Source organism: Elaeis guineensis, chromosome 6 (assembly GCF_000442705.2).
Source record: "Elaeis guineensis isolate ETL-2024a chromosome 6, EG11, whole genome shotgun sequence".
Lineage (NCBI taxonomy): Eukaryota > Viridiplantae > Streptophyta > Magnoliopsida > Arecales > Arecaceae > Elaeis > Elaeis guineensis.
This window is the reverse complement of record NC_025998.2, coordinates 130,827,670-130,843,034: the sequence shown is the minus strand read 5'-3', so window position 1 is coordinate 130,843,034 and position 15,365 is coordinate 130,827,670. Positions and strand designations below refer to the sequence as shown.

Genomic DNA, 15,365 nt, shown 5'->3' with positions numbered 1-15,365 from the left:
CCGCCAGACGTTATCAGCTCTGACACGGACATGCGGCACAGTTACCTAAGGGCATTGTCCCGCCGAGAGCCGGGTCAACCCTGGTGATTAGACGGCTACACGGCGACGTGACGTTTTCACGGCGGCTCTGACAGCCCGCAGTGAGTTGACAGTTCCTCACTTGTCCGCGCCATTAATGACGGCGCCATACCTAGCTCCACTATATATACCAAGGAAGGCAACAGTGCAAGGGATCGATCCGCCCGTCTCCCCCACATACGCAGGCTCGCTCCTCCCCCTCACTCTCTCTTTCTCAGAGCTCTCTGTCTGCATTTCACTGTTGCCCAGTCACCTCTCTGACTTGACCGTCGGAGGGTCCCCGACCGGAGCCGCCTCCGGTCAGTGCGGACTTCCTTTCGCAGGTGCACGCTCCCCGGCGATCGGGCGACGAGGCGATTGGCCGCAACATTCATCATGGTTGATAGTTTGATGTTCATCATGGTTTGCACAAGGCCTAGAATCACTCACGAATTTGCTGTTGTCCGTCTGTTCTTCTTGAATCCTAGCAAACAACATACACTAGTTAATTGTGAAGTATATTCTTAGGTATCTTAATTAGTAGCACTTCCAGGTTACGTCCCTTTGTTTCGATGATAATAAACCTAAGTCAGATGGGTAAATGGATGTTGAGATGCATGGCTAATGATATTGGTTTTAAGACGTCTACATTGGGATACTTAACCTCTTTGGCGGGGGGGATAAGTGCCAAGGCAGCAAAAATTACAAAACTATGTTGCTTCATCTAACACTAAGACCGAATGTATCGTAGTGAACCAAGGTGATAGAGAACACTATTTATTTTCATTATGCATTGATTGTTCATGGTTTTTTTTTTGCAAATATTTTTTCATGGTTGTTATTTTTCCCAACAGGCCAAAAAGTTAAGACATTTTATGGACAATTGGGATTTCTACCAGGACCCCCATAGTAGATGTAACCTTTGTCGGCAGAGTGTACATCATAGCAGGTGGGTCTTGTATTGAAACTCTTTATTCCTTGAGGAGCTTGAAGATTGTTGGACTGGTCAACTATTTGAATGTTTCTGAGGTAGCTCGCTTTGCCAGAACCTTCTCCTGGGAAATGGCCACTGCCCATCTGTGTGGATGTGTGCTGACCATTTAATTTTAGATTCACAACCTCCCCTCCCCATTCTATCAAGGAGGCACTATCTGACAAATAGCGGAACAAGGAAGAAGGCCAGTAGCCCAATGGAGATAGATTCTCATACTGCAGCCACCAATTCCCTGACTTCGGATCCTGCTCAAAAAATAAAAGCCATATAAATTTTTATTGTGATTTATAGATCAAAAGTGGAAAGGTAATTAAATGACTACTGTAGTTTTTCTACACCGACAGTTTATGATTTAGAAGGAGAAATAGAAGTCATCTGAATTTTTGTTTTTACCTTCGAAATAAGTAGAGTGACTTCATATTGGGGTCCACCATAGCTAGAAATAGGGCTGATAACGGCACCCAACGCTATGTCCTTGTTGACTTGAATGAACCCAGAGCAGCCTAGGTTGTAGCAGCCTGTTGAACGATAACCATCGCTCTGAAATTTTCACGACAAAATATAAGTAGCCACCCAATTTTTACAATCTTTGCCCCGAGCCATCTATCAAAATAAAGAATGTCCGCGGCACCTCATGTCTTTCATATAGTTGACCAGAAAAGAACCAAAAAACTCGAAACAAGGAACAATCCAATTCACTTATATTTGATGAGATAATTTTTTTAAAAAAAAAAAAAAAAACTCATGGAAGACAAAGTAGGAGAACATGAGGAAAGAAGAAGCTAATGGAAACAGCACATAGAGGACAAGAGAAAAATGAAGGAATATTAACTTACAGTCCAGTAAGTAAATAGTCTTGTTTTATTATCTCCATACAGACCTGGATTAACCTGATTTTTTTTTTTCCCCACACCAAAAAGAAACCAGCTGAAGTTAGTTAATGCATGAAGAGAGGACTTTCAGAATTTCACAAAACTAAAACAACTTTCTATTTATTCGAAATTGAAACAATAGCATACATGCCAGCCGGATTCGATGGTATTGAGTTGTTCTGAAGGACCCGCAACAACCCAAAGTTGACTTAGACTGAACTCGTTTCGCTCTTGCACCATGGGGTTCCACACATTTATGAGTGCCTTTGCTCCAAGGTACTTACCGCCCTCCACAAAAACAACCGCATGCTACTCGAGAAGACCCACCAACAAACACAAATGAGAAAGACAAAAGAGAGAGGTAAAAAAGAAGTGGAAAAGTAAGAGATGCTTTGTTTCTGAACTACTCCTTTTCATATATTTTCAAAACTATATACCTCATGTCCATTGACAGATACTTGCGAATATGAAGGAGTGGGATTTGGGATTGTCCCCGGGCTCTTCTTCCCATATCTTTCAACTGAGCTGGCTCTCAGCACATCATCTTTCTTGGTCCTCCTAATAGGGATGGTGTCCTCGGGGCACCTCCCATTTTGATGCCAAAGCTGAGGTATGGATCTACTTTCCATCTTTGATGCCACCTCGTTCTCATCGTATAGGCCTGATGGGGAGAAGCTTGGCATCATCTAAAGATTTTGCACAAAGTGAAGACAAAGTACACAAAAAGACCATCAGGTGTAAACATGGGGGAAGAATTCGAAAAGAAAAAGGAAGTGAGCGGGAAAGAGAGCGCACCTGGATGGTGTGGTTTTTGAGTAAAGGATGATCAAAGGCTGGCTGATGAGAGATATGAACACAGTCTATGATATCTCCGTCCGGGCTCTTTTTAAAAGAAAAATAGATATCAGAACAAATGAAATCACAAATTAAGAAGCATTACAGTGAAAAATGCCAAAAATAAGTACAATAAAAGAGGAAGAATACTGTAGAAACTACATGATTGTAGTGGATGAACGAAAAGAGTAGCATTTTTATTTTCAAAAAGTGCCATAATAAAATTCTAACAAATTGGCAAAAGAGCGTAGCTTAAGAATTTTTAATGCCCAAATAAGTACAAAGGAATCACTTAAGCTCTATAAATTAGATGGAATACTGCAAGTAAGTACTAGATAACAAAATATTTTAAAAGAAACACCATAAAATTCCTTGCTTTATACAAGCATTGTACAAAAATATTTTCTTGCTACTGTGCTTCCAAAAATATTATACATAGTACATTTTTTTTACCATATCTTGTACATAGAATGACCCAGATTTTTCTCAGCTACCATTTCTTGTTTTATGCAAGCATTGAACAAAAATTCCTTTTAAAATGTTAATATTAAATTAAATAATCTAAGAAATTACAAACTCAATTAAGGTTTTTTTAAAATAAAATAAGTAAATACTTTGTAAAATATATTTCTATTTAAAAATAATTCAAAAATTTTATTGAAAACTATATTGAAATGAGCAAAAAAATGAACCCAAAAAATCAAGAAAAATCTAAAAAAAGAATAAATGAAAGAATTATTGGAGAGCAAACCTTTATGCTCTTGACGATAGGTTTATTCAATCGCTTCAGGAGCTGTCGAACCTCCAATTGCTGCATTGTGGCCTGTGCAATGGCCTCGGTGCACCATAAGGAGATCATCAAGAGCGATAAGGCCACCAAATCACAGCTCATGCTCACATACACCTTCATAGTGCCCTTCTTTCAATCCCTTTTCAATAAAAATAAAACAAATATGTCATCCAATATATAAAACAAAATTTCTTCTCTCTCATTGTTCTTTATATGTCAAAGTATATCTTACATTAATCAAGAGATCTTATATGTTACCATTTATTGAAAAAGACATCAATTGATCTTAGGCATATATATATAATCATCAAATTCATAATACATTAATTATTTTCTTTTCTTCCACCAAATAATTAAAATTTAGATGTCTTTCCCTTCGCAACACAATGAAAATTGAAGAGACAATCATATGAATTTTTGTCCAACACTACTTGCCAATATTGATTTCAAACAATCTATTAGCTATGGTGTCTTCTTGATATATGTTAAGAAACAATGAAGATTATTCTTTAAATAAATAAATATTTACAGTAATTGAAGAGACAATCATATGAATTTTTTTCCAATACTACTTGCCAATGATTTCAAATAATCTATTAACTGTGGTGCATTCCTGATATATGTTAAGAAGCAATTAAGATTCTTCTTTAAATAAATAAATATTTGTAAAAACTGAAGAGACAATCATATAAATTTTTGTCCAACACTACTTGCCAATAATTTTAAATAATCTATTAGCTGTGGTGTGTTCTTGATATATGTTAAGCAGGAATTAAGATTCTTCTTTAAATAAATAAATATTTATAAAATAAATTTTTATTGAAAAATAATTTAAAAAATATATTAGAAACTCTTTGGAATGAACAAAAAATATATTTTGACCCTAGAAAGCCAAAAAGAACCAAGAAAAAAAATAAATGTGAGAATAGTAGAAGACCCTGATGCTGTTGACATAGGTTTTATTCAATCACTTTAGGAGCCATTGCACCTTCAACTATTACATCATGGCCTGCACCATGGTTTCAGTGCACCATAAGAAAATCGTCACTAGTAATAACACTACCTTCATGGTCCCCTTCTTTCAACCCTTTTTCAATAAAAACAAAACAAATACCCATCCAATATATAAATCAAAATTTCCTCTCTCATTATCATTATATGCCAAAATATATCTTATATAATCAAAAGTATCTTATATTACCGTTTAGTTGAAAAGAAATGGATTCTTAGGCATATCTTATCATCATGTGTTAATTATTTCCATCAAATAATAAAAATTTAGATCTCTTTTTCTTAGCAACGCAATCAAAAGAGATAATCATATAAATTTTAGTCCAGCACTACTTATCAATAATTTCAAATAACCTATTAGTTGTGGTACATTCTTGGCATATATTATGCAACAATTCGTTATTTATATAAGATGATAGATTCAGTTAGATGAGTATTGGGCCTATTAGGATGTTTTTGTTTTTGTTTTTTTTTTTTTTTTTTGTTATCTTTTCCTTTTTTTTTGGTGAAACCGGAGAAGGATGGACCTGTGGTTGTGGTGGCCAACGCCGGTGGAAAGCTGCAGGCGACGGCGCCCAGCCAGCCAAAAATGAAAAAAAGGAAAATGAAACAGGGGATTCTTTGTGCTTTGAGCATTGGTCGTCCAACGGCGGCTTTCTATCCGCCGGATGGTCATCAGGAGACGACCCATGGAGAACTCGGTCCATGTCTCCTCAATGAAGAACAGCCACGGCGACGGCCGGAAAAAGGGGAGAAATGATCGAAAAAACAGGGGATGGGATTTTCAACTTGTTTTCAGGCGAAATCAAGGCTGGGGACTATGGTTCAAGTGCCGGCGGGCACAGTGACGGGAGGCGTCGAGCTCCGACAAGAAAACGAGCGGGAAAGAAGGGTTGTGCCGGGCGGTGGAGGGTTGGTCACGCGCGAAGCACGCGCGGGTCAGCGGTTGGGCCAAGCCCAACTCGGACCGGTCAAGTAGATCGGGCCGTCGCACATGTAGCATGTATGCACGCATTAGGAACTAGAAACATATGATCCATCAACTTACGTGATGAGGTTTCTTAAAAATTTTTCCCTACAGGCTACAGTAGGTACAATCTAGAATAAAACCGTATAATATCCTCCACCAACTGTAACAACAAAGCTCACCACGCAAAGAGATACATGCCATACTGGAGATGATTGATTCTTTCTCGATCCCTTAAATAGTCGGAGCTTCCCAAATTTCTTCTAATCTTAATTACTTGAAGCAAATTGCTTTAAGTTAATTTGAGTTAGTCTTTCCTGAATTAGATGCTCTCTGATGAAGTCTCAAGAGTTAAATATGATGTAGATATAATGACTCTTAAATATCCCAGGGCGCCACAGAGGACAAACTGGATGCAGTATCCTGAATCTGATGAAATAAGAAGGATTTGTAGAAACATTAAAGGCAATATTCCTGGTATTATCAGAAAGATCCATATCAAGAAACCTCAAGCTATGAGAGGGGCACCTTTTTCCTTTTTTTAAGATTTGCCTTCTTCTAATGCTCTTCTTCATGCAGGCAGTTGGATACCTAGAGACACATGCATTATTCACATAAATTATTCCGTGCTGCATTTATTTTGAAAGCTAAGGAGTTCGCAATGGAAGAGATATGATCTGAGGTGAATTCTGATGAGGTTGAAGGGCTGTTTGAAGATGCGTGTAAGCTTGGAATCCTCATTTTAAGGGATAGCATGATACTGCTGAAAGGTGATTTATATATAATATCCCTAGGGGCCTCTAACTTTCTGCTGGAAAATCTAATTGACCTGTTAAAAATCCTGAAGATAAAATCTTTCAGCATTCAAAGATAACAGTTCATGGTACTTGGCACATGAAGCTAGCCCATATTTTGGAAGCTCTCTGTGGGTTCGTTTGGCAGTACATGATGCGCTGTCCTCATTGGTTTCCTAACTGTGGAGTCCCAAGGGTTTGATTAGAAATTAACCTTGTAGCTATGTTCAGTGAGAAGGATGGTCCGTTGGTCAAGTCTCCAGGCATCATAGCTCAGAGTGGAATAGCTCGAGAGATGCCTGTCTCCACTGCTTGTGGATTTTTGGGTGGAAGGCACGCTTCAGATTGGTGCCGGCAGCATTCCATTCTGAGCTTATCCGTCCCCTTTGGAAACTCAAAACGGCAGCAAAAGAACATTAATTTTTGACCGTCTTTTTCTGGTCTACTCCTATTTAAGATGTTATATGTTTTACCAGTCTATAGGTTCTGGGACGATTTCTAACCTTTGTTAACTTAGAGCTCAAACTATTGATTAGAGCTCTATCGATTTGGTGACTAGCTATAAAGTTTACATTTTTCTTGCCAACTATTCCGGAGTAAGCTCAAAGTTTGTCTTTCCTTTTCTTTTTCTGCCATGTTAGATAAGTGACCTGCCATGGTTGTTTTACCTTGCAATATGGAAGGCGACCTACACCGCCAAAGGTAGGAGCAAATCTGTTTTGCGCCTACATGCGTGTATCATTTATATATTGGGCTCGAGTTGTATCTTTTGCATGAAAGAATGATCAATCTTGTTTCATGATGCCAACAGTTGGATCGCATCTTGCACAACTCAAAACATGTCAATTTCTTTCTTCTCTCGACCTGCAAAGATCTCAAAATGGCCATTAGCATACACAATCTAATGGTTGACATTGCGAGAGAAGGAGAATCATTCTTTCGCATGAAAAATACAACCTGAACTTGTATACGTTTCCCATCTTAATAAAATGGGTGGTTCTGACCTTCCTTGCAATCAAAGAAACCAAAAGAGAAAAAAAAAAAAAAAAGAGAGTTCAGATATTCTTCTGGAACAGCAATTCAAATGATGCTAAGGCAACATAACGCATAGTAAAAGGACCTTTGCCATTACATTTGATATTGGAAATTCTTGGACAATATTATTTTATCTTTTTTTTATTTTGATGAACTGGGAGGTTATACCATCCTTTTTTATTAGCGTAGTAGAATATATACAAATGTAGGAACGAGTCAAGTTGAGAAAGCTTGGATCCATGTCCAATGGAACAGAGTAGAGAGCAGTTACAGGTTTCCAAGGAAAGCAGTTGCAGATTTTCAGGTTTCTAGAGACAATTTTCAGGTTACAGTTGATAGGTTTCTGCATGTTTCAGAGATAATTTTTCAGAGACAGGTATCATAGTTTCAAATGGCAGTCCTGATGGAACAGATTGAAATTTAGGCCATTGATATGGTGTTGCTGAACATCAGAGGTGCCTTTCTCCCAATTATGGAATCCCCACTTCCCCTTATCAGTGGGAGTTACAAATAACATATTTGTATTTAGAGTCATCACCATCAATTCCTGCTTTTGCACCGATGCCAACATCAAAAATTTCTAGCAATTTGTAGCACTCACCGTCAATGCAACACCCGGCCCATTTGGGCCTTGGACCAGACCCAAAATCTGAGAAGCCCAAAGCCCATATAAAAAAAAAATGAAACGGGAAGAAGACTCCTGATGGGAGTCTTCTTCTCTGATGAATCCTGATCAGAGAAGGATTCTAGGATCCTTAAAACTCTAGGACCCTCTATAAATAAGACTCTCCTCTCCCTCAGGAGCTTCCACCGGTGACCGTTGAGCTCAATTCCTCTCCTTTTTTTCTTTGGGAGCCATGGCACCCTCTTCTTGTGTTCGTTGGAAATCGGAGGTCGAAGAGGCCACCAGAGTTCAGGTAAGGGTTCAATCTTTCTTCCTCTCCCTCTTTTCTTTCTTCTCATGATTTTAGACTCCTCACCGACTGTCGGGATTGCCGAAAATTCTATGAATCATAAAACCTCTGTTTGGCCAAAACTTTTTTCTCTCTTTTCCGACCACCGGCGCTATCAGTTGCGGCGTCTCATCCCCGAGATCAGACCTCCATCTCTCTCTCTCTCTCTTCCCTTAAGTGCTTGACTGCCAGCGATCGGCCAATGGCCGAAAATCATGAAGAAAGGAGATGGATCTCCTATTTTTTGAGAAATTAAAAAAAAAGAAGGAAAGCTTGCCGGCCGAACCTCATGACCGGCCAGCTTATGTGGTGGGCCATCGCAGCCGAACCTCCGACCGAGCCACCGCCCTCGCCAGAGCCAAGTCGAAACCCCTCAGCCCGTTCCCTGTTTCGGCCCAAGGGAGGTCGCAGAAAGAAGGAAAAGAAAAGAAGAAGAAAGAAGAAGAAGAAAAGAAAAAAAAGAAAAAGAAAAAGAGAAAGAGAAAAAGGAAAAAGAGAAAAGAGAAAAAGAAAAAATAGAAAAAAGAAAAAGAAAGAGAGAATTTTCTCTCTCTCTCTTTCTTCTCTCCTCTCTCTACCTTCTCTCTCCATCTTCTCTCTCTAGATTCTCTCTCTATTTTCTCTTTAAAATTTTTCTCTCTAGGATCTTTTTACTCTCTCTCTTTCTTTCTCTAACTGCATCACGGATCCTAGGGCAAACTTGAGATGAAAATATGATGATCTGAGAGTGCTTCGAAATTTATGTAATAGATTGGATCCCAGCTCGATCTTTATTCAAAATTTGTAACATCGATCATGGTTAATCTATATTGAGTCATCTTGATATGATCTTTGATAATCTCGATCATGATTGCCTCATTTGAAGGATATAAAGAATTTCTCTCTCTATTTTCACTCTCTAAAATTTTTTTTCTCTAAAATTTTCTCTCTCTTCATGAATTTTCTCTCTCTAAAAATTTTATGGACCAATGGAGGGTCCAGAAACTCAGACAAATTCTGATTTTGGGTAATCCTAGGAGAAGTCCTGGATTTGTGTTATTAGGATCGATTATCGATAATTCTTCATATATGATTTTTATATTTGATCGGGATCATGAAAAGATACGATTGTTTGCATAAGATGTCGAGTGGAATATCTTGTTTTCAAAATTTATAAATCGAAGAAGAACATTGATTTCTATGCTTGGATCAGTCATCAGTAAAAGTAAGAATTCTTGTACAAGATCATCATTATATATATGCTATTTTACTGTTGGTCTTGCATCATTGATTTTGCATCATCGGATTTGAGATCGATGAATTTATTATATCTGAGATACTGTTATTTAATTTTGAGCATGAGTATGTTATGTCAATATATATGTATCAGAGATTGATGGCATGATTATATGGATATGACATATCTAAATTGATCATAATATAAGTCGAAATTGATTTGATGAAATCAACATATAATGATTAAATGAAAAAAAGAGATATGGTATGGACTAACATTGTCATGTGAAACAATCCGTCAGGAGCTTATGCCTGGGACAGTCCGTCAGGAGCTTATGCCTGGGACAGCCCCCACTGGCTTATAGGTGGATCAGCCGGTCAGAAGCTCATGCCTGAGATAGCCCGTCAGGAGTTTATGTCTGGGACAGCCTCTCACGGGCTTTCGTACATTAGACAGCCGGTCAGGAGCTCATCCTGGGACAGCCTTGGAAGGGTTTTAAGTGAAAATTTATTCGGATGATGACTGAGGTATAGACTTGGTTAGTCCAGAGCCAAAAAGAAAAAAGTTAAAGATCATATGATAATCAAAAGAGAAATGAAAGATAAGACATAAAACAATTGTTGAACAAAAGTATTTCACCCATTAATATATGATGATGCATCTTTTTTAACAAGATAGATAATTTATAGATATTTGTAATATTCTGAATATTAAATATAAAATTTTATATTTTATTGCTTATTCTTATTTTCAGATTATATTATTATATCAGTGTGACATGAAAATTCTTACTGGGCTGTAAAGCTCACATCCCTTCATCTTTCTTTTTCTTCTCAGAGTTATAGGATGCTCATGATTGGCTGTGGTATGGATTTGCGGGTGAACAGATATATAGATAGAGTGTCATGATACTTGATCAGAGGATTGAAGAAATTTAATTTGTAATTATATAAATTTTACTAGTTATTATTAAAATTAGATATTATGGATGTTGAGGTTGTAATGAAATATTTTTGGCCTTGCATATTCTTTAGGACTTGCTCTAAGGAGTGTGCGGCCATCACGTATCCGATCCGAATATTGGGTTTGGAGCATGACAGAATGATATCAAAGCTTAGGTTATGATCATTGGGGATTATGATATAAGTGATAGGATATGATAGAGTAGTATCAGAGCCTAGGTTATGATCATTTGGGAACTAGGATATAAGTGATTAGGATATGATAGAGTAATATCAGAACTTAGATTTAATATCACTAAGATTATGAAGTGATATTAAAATTTTATATAAGATCAATAGGATGTGACAGAGTGGTATCTGAGCTTAGAGCTTAGATTACGTTCATTTGGAGACAATGATACAAGTGATTAGAATATGACTGAACAGTACTAGAGCCCAGGTTTAAGGTCATTAGGGATTGTCATATAAGTGATATTAAAATTCTAAGATTATAATCAATAAAGTATGATAGATAATATTAGAGTTTAAGGTTATGATCATTAAGCATGTGATAGAATGATATTAGAGTTTAGATTATATCACTAGAGAATATAAATTAAGTAGTATTTGAGCTTAAGGTTATAATTATTCGGGATTATAATTTTAATGATATTTAAACTTGAGACTATGATTATGAGGAACATGATAGATATAAAAGAAAAGATTCAATAATTGAATTTTGAATCAATGATACTATGATGAAATTTATGCATAAGTGACATATGATGTCCATAATAGAATTGACGAGTTATATCTTAGATTTCAATTAGTAGGATTGACCCAAGTATGAGAAGAGTTGGCCCTGGAATGAAGTGCAAGGTATAGATAATTTATGATTGAGTATACTAGATGATTTTGGAATGTTAAACTTATATGATTGAAGATCATGATACTTTTTCTAATTTCGATGATAATTGTTTGAGCATTATAAATTTTAGACTTATCAAAAGAAAGTTAATTAGAGTATGGTCTAAGAAAAAATTACATCATATGAGAGAAAAATATTTTTGAGCATTGAACCTATAAGAGGTCATATATGAAACTTAATTTTAGATGAAAAGATATACTTGAATTTTATTACGAGAATATGAGATACACATCTTGATGAAATCTTTGGTTATTCAAAATATCATATTTGGATGTAATTTTTTTGATCTTTCAATTTACATTAAATTTTAAGTTAAAAATTTATTTTTCTAAGTGGATCTAGGATATTTTGATATTATTGTTAAATTAAATACGAAAAATTAATTTTGTTAGAATATGATACATACGTTATGATGAAATCTTTAATAATTCGTATTATCATCTTTAGATTAGATTCTTTAATTTTTCTTGTGATTGTTGAAGATGATGAAGTATATTAATTATTCAAGTCAAAGTTTGGATTTCTGAATTGAACTAAAATATCTTGCTAGTGTTAAATTTTGAATGACTTATACAAGGGATAAAATTTTGTATGAATTTATCGATTAATATTAAGGATTGTGATGAAGAGAGCTCTACAAGAAATAATCAAGTTGATTCTACTTACAAGGATGTTGGCTTGAGTCCTTCTAATTTGTCAAGTTGGAATTAATTTTTTTAAAAAGAAAGATTGATTTGGAAATTATCTAAATGATTGTAAGGTAAAACTAAGGTTAACTCCAATTGATTCTAGATATGTTGGATTCTTGAAGAATGATAAAATTTATGCAATGATTTCAAACATAGGAAGTGGATCAAGATTTAATTTTGATATGCTATACCCAAAGGTAGTAAAGATAAAGAAACTTAAAGTTTTGCTCTAAGTTTTATATAAAATTTGAAAGTTATATCTATCTTTGATTGATCTAACATACAAAGATATTCTTATCTTTTAATAAATCTATATAATTTAATAAATTAAGATCAGAGTGTGCAGCAAAAGCATGATGAATTAAATTGATTAAAAATATTAATTTTTTGATTCAAAAGATATTATTATGGAATACATTAGTTGTAAATAAGGAAAGATTTTATTGATAATGAAAGGATGCTATAGATTTTGATCTAATCTGATCATAGCCGGATAATTTTTATTAATAGGTTGCTTTATTGTAGATAATATCAAGAAATCTTAGATATCTCAAATTTATTATTAACAGCTTGATAGTTCTGTTATTAGTTCAAACCTAGAATGTCTTGACATAGATCTCATATTTTTTTAAATTTAATATTGCTACTCGAACTGATATAGAAGATTAAGATTTTTTTAAGATGAAAGTCTATCTATTAAATTAATTGGAAGGTCAAGAGAAGAAAGAAATCGATGATTGTAAAGAGTGTCCAATGTTCGGCCTTTCTCTATTTTTACATCATAGGTAATCAGAGACAATTATGAACTTTGAGTGGAATGTATTAGATAAATAACTAAAGTATTTTAATACAAGATCAAAATATTACTATTCTTCAAAAAAAAAATTTAGTATGAAGAGAATGAGTTTGAGATCTCATATAATTTTATTATATCAAAATCTTGTAAAACAAGTATTATATAAGGCAGACTATTAAAAGCTTGAGAATGACATGAAAAATATATACTTTGAAATATGTATCTCAAATGATATAATTTAATTTTGAGGATGAAATTATTTGAAGGGGGGAGAATGTAACATCCGACCTATTTGGGCCTTGGACCAGGCCCAAAATCTGAGAAGCCCAAAGCCCATACAAAAAAAAAAGAAACGGGAAGAAGACTCTTGATGGGAGTCTTCTTCTCTGATGAATCTCGATCGAAGAAGGGTTGTAGGATCCTTAAAACTCTAGGATCCTCTATAAATAAGACTCTCTTCTCCCTCAGGAGCCTCCACCGACGACCGTTGAGCTCAATTCCTCTCCTTTTTTCCTTGGAAGCCGCGGCACCTTCTTCTTGTGTTCATCGAAAATCGGAGGTCGAAGAGGCCATCAGAGTTCAGGTAAGGGTTCAATCTTTCTTCCTCTCCCTCTTTTCTTTCTTTCCATAATTTTAGACTCCTCGCTGGCCGTCGAGATCGTCGAAAATTCCATGAATCATGAAACTTCTATTCAGCCAAAATTTTTTCCTCTCTTTTCCGACCACTGGTGCTGTCAGTTGCAGCATCTCATCCCTAAGATTGGACCCCCATCTCTCTCTCTCTCTTCCCTTGAGTGCTTGGCTGCCGGCGACCGACCAATGGCCGAAAATCATGAAGAAAGGGGATGGATCCCCTGTTTTTCAAAAAAATTAAAAAAAAAAAAAGAAAGAAAGCTTGCCGACCGAACCTCGTCGCCGGCCAGCTTATGTGGTCGGCTGTCGCAATCGAACCTCCGATCGAGCCATCGCCCTCGTCAGAGCCAAGTCAAAACCCCTCAGCCCATCCCTTGGCCCAAGCGAGATCGCGGAAAGAAGGAAAAGAAAAGAAGAAGAAAGAAGAAGAAAAGAAAAAAAAGAAAAAGAAAAAGAAAAAGAAAAAGAGAAAAAGAGAAAGAGAAAAAAAATAGAAAAAAAAAAAGAAAGAGAGAATTTTTCTCTCTCCTTTCTCTCTCTTTCCTCTCTCCTCTCTCAATCTTCTCTCTCCATCTTCTCTCTCTAGATTCTTTCCCTACTTCTCTCTAGAATTATTCTCTCTAGGATCTTTTTACTCTCTCTCTTTCTCTCTCTAATTGCAACACGGATCCTAAGACAAACTTGAGATGAAAATATGATGACCTGAGAGTGCTTCAAAATTGGTGCAGTAGATTGGATCCCAGCCCGGTCTTTATTCAAAATTTATAACATCGATCATGGTTAATCCATATTGAGTCATCTTGATATGATCTCTGATAATCTCGATCATGATTGCCTCGTTTGAAGGATATAAAAATTTTTTCTCTCTACTTTCTATCTCTAAAACTTCTCTCTCTAGAATTTTTTCTCTCTTCATGAATTTTCTCTCTCTAGAAGTCTTGTAGACCAATGGAGGGTCCAGATACTCAGATAAATCTCGATTTTAAGTAATCCTAGGAGAAGTCCTGGATTTGCGTTGTTAAGATCGATTATCGATAATTTCTTCATATATGATTTTTATATTTGATCGGGATCATGAAGAGATACGATTGTTTGCATAAGATGTTGAGTAGAATATCTTATTTTCAAAATTTATAAATCAAAGAAGAACATTGATTTCTATACTTGGATCAGTCACTAGTAAAGGTAAGAATCCCTGTACATGATCACCATTATATATATATGCTATTTTACTGTTGATTTTGTATCATTGGTTTTGCATCATCGGATTTGAGATCGATGAATTTATTATATCTGAGATACTGTTATTTGATTTTGAGCATGAATATATTATGTCAATATATATGTATCAGAGATTGATGGCATGATTATATGGATATGACATATCTAAATTGATCATAATGTAAGTTGAAATTGATTTGATGAAATCAACACATAATGATTAAATGAAAAAGAGAGATATGGTATGGACTAGCATTGTCATGTGGAACAGTCCGTCAGAAGCTTATGCCTAGGACAGTCCGTCAGGAGCTTATGCTTGGGACAGCCCCCACTGGCTTATAAGTGGATCAGCCGGCCAGGAGCTCATGCCTGGGACAGCCTGCCAGAAGCTTATGCCTGAGACAGCCTCTCACGGGCTTTCGTACATGGGACAGCCGATTATGAGCTTATCTTGGGACAGCCTTGAAAGATTTTTAAGTGAAAATTGATTCGGATGATGACTGAGGTATAGACTTAGTTAGTCCAGAGCCAAAAGAAAAAGGTTAAAGATCATATGTTAATCAAAAGAGAAATGAAAGACAAAACATGAAACAATTATTGAACAAAAGTATTTCACCCATTAATATATGATGAT

At 35.9% G+C, this 15,365-nt stretch overlaps 1 protein-coding gene across 1 annotated transcript; it reads right to left on the bottom strand.

Annotated features, from left to right (window-relative positions):
• Positions 1–930: 930 nt before the first annotated feature.
• Positions 931–4,665, bottom strand: LOC105046497 (protein neprosin-like). Its single transcript, XM_010925083.2, has 8 exons — positions 4,620–4,665; positions 3,509–3,669; positions 2,719–2,805; positions 2,361–2,609; positions 2,071–2,232; positions 1,888–1,941; positions 1,445–1,591; positions 931–1,296 (listed from the first exon to the last, which is right to left on the bottom strand). The coding sequence occupies exons 1-8, from the start codon at positions 4,663–4,665 to the stop codon at positions 931–933; spliced, it is 1,272 nt and encodes a 423-aa protein (XP_010923385.2).
• Between the last annotated feature and the right edge of the window lie 10,700 nt (positions 4,666–15,365).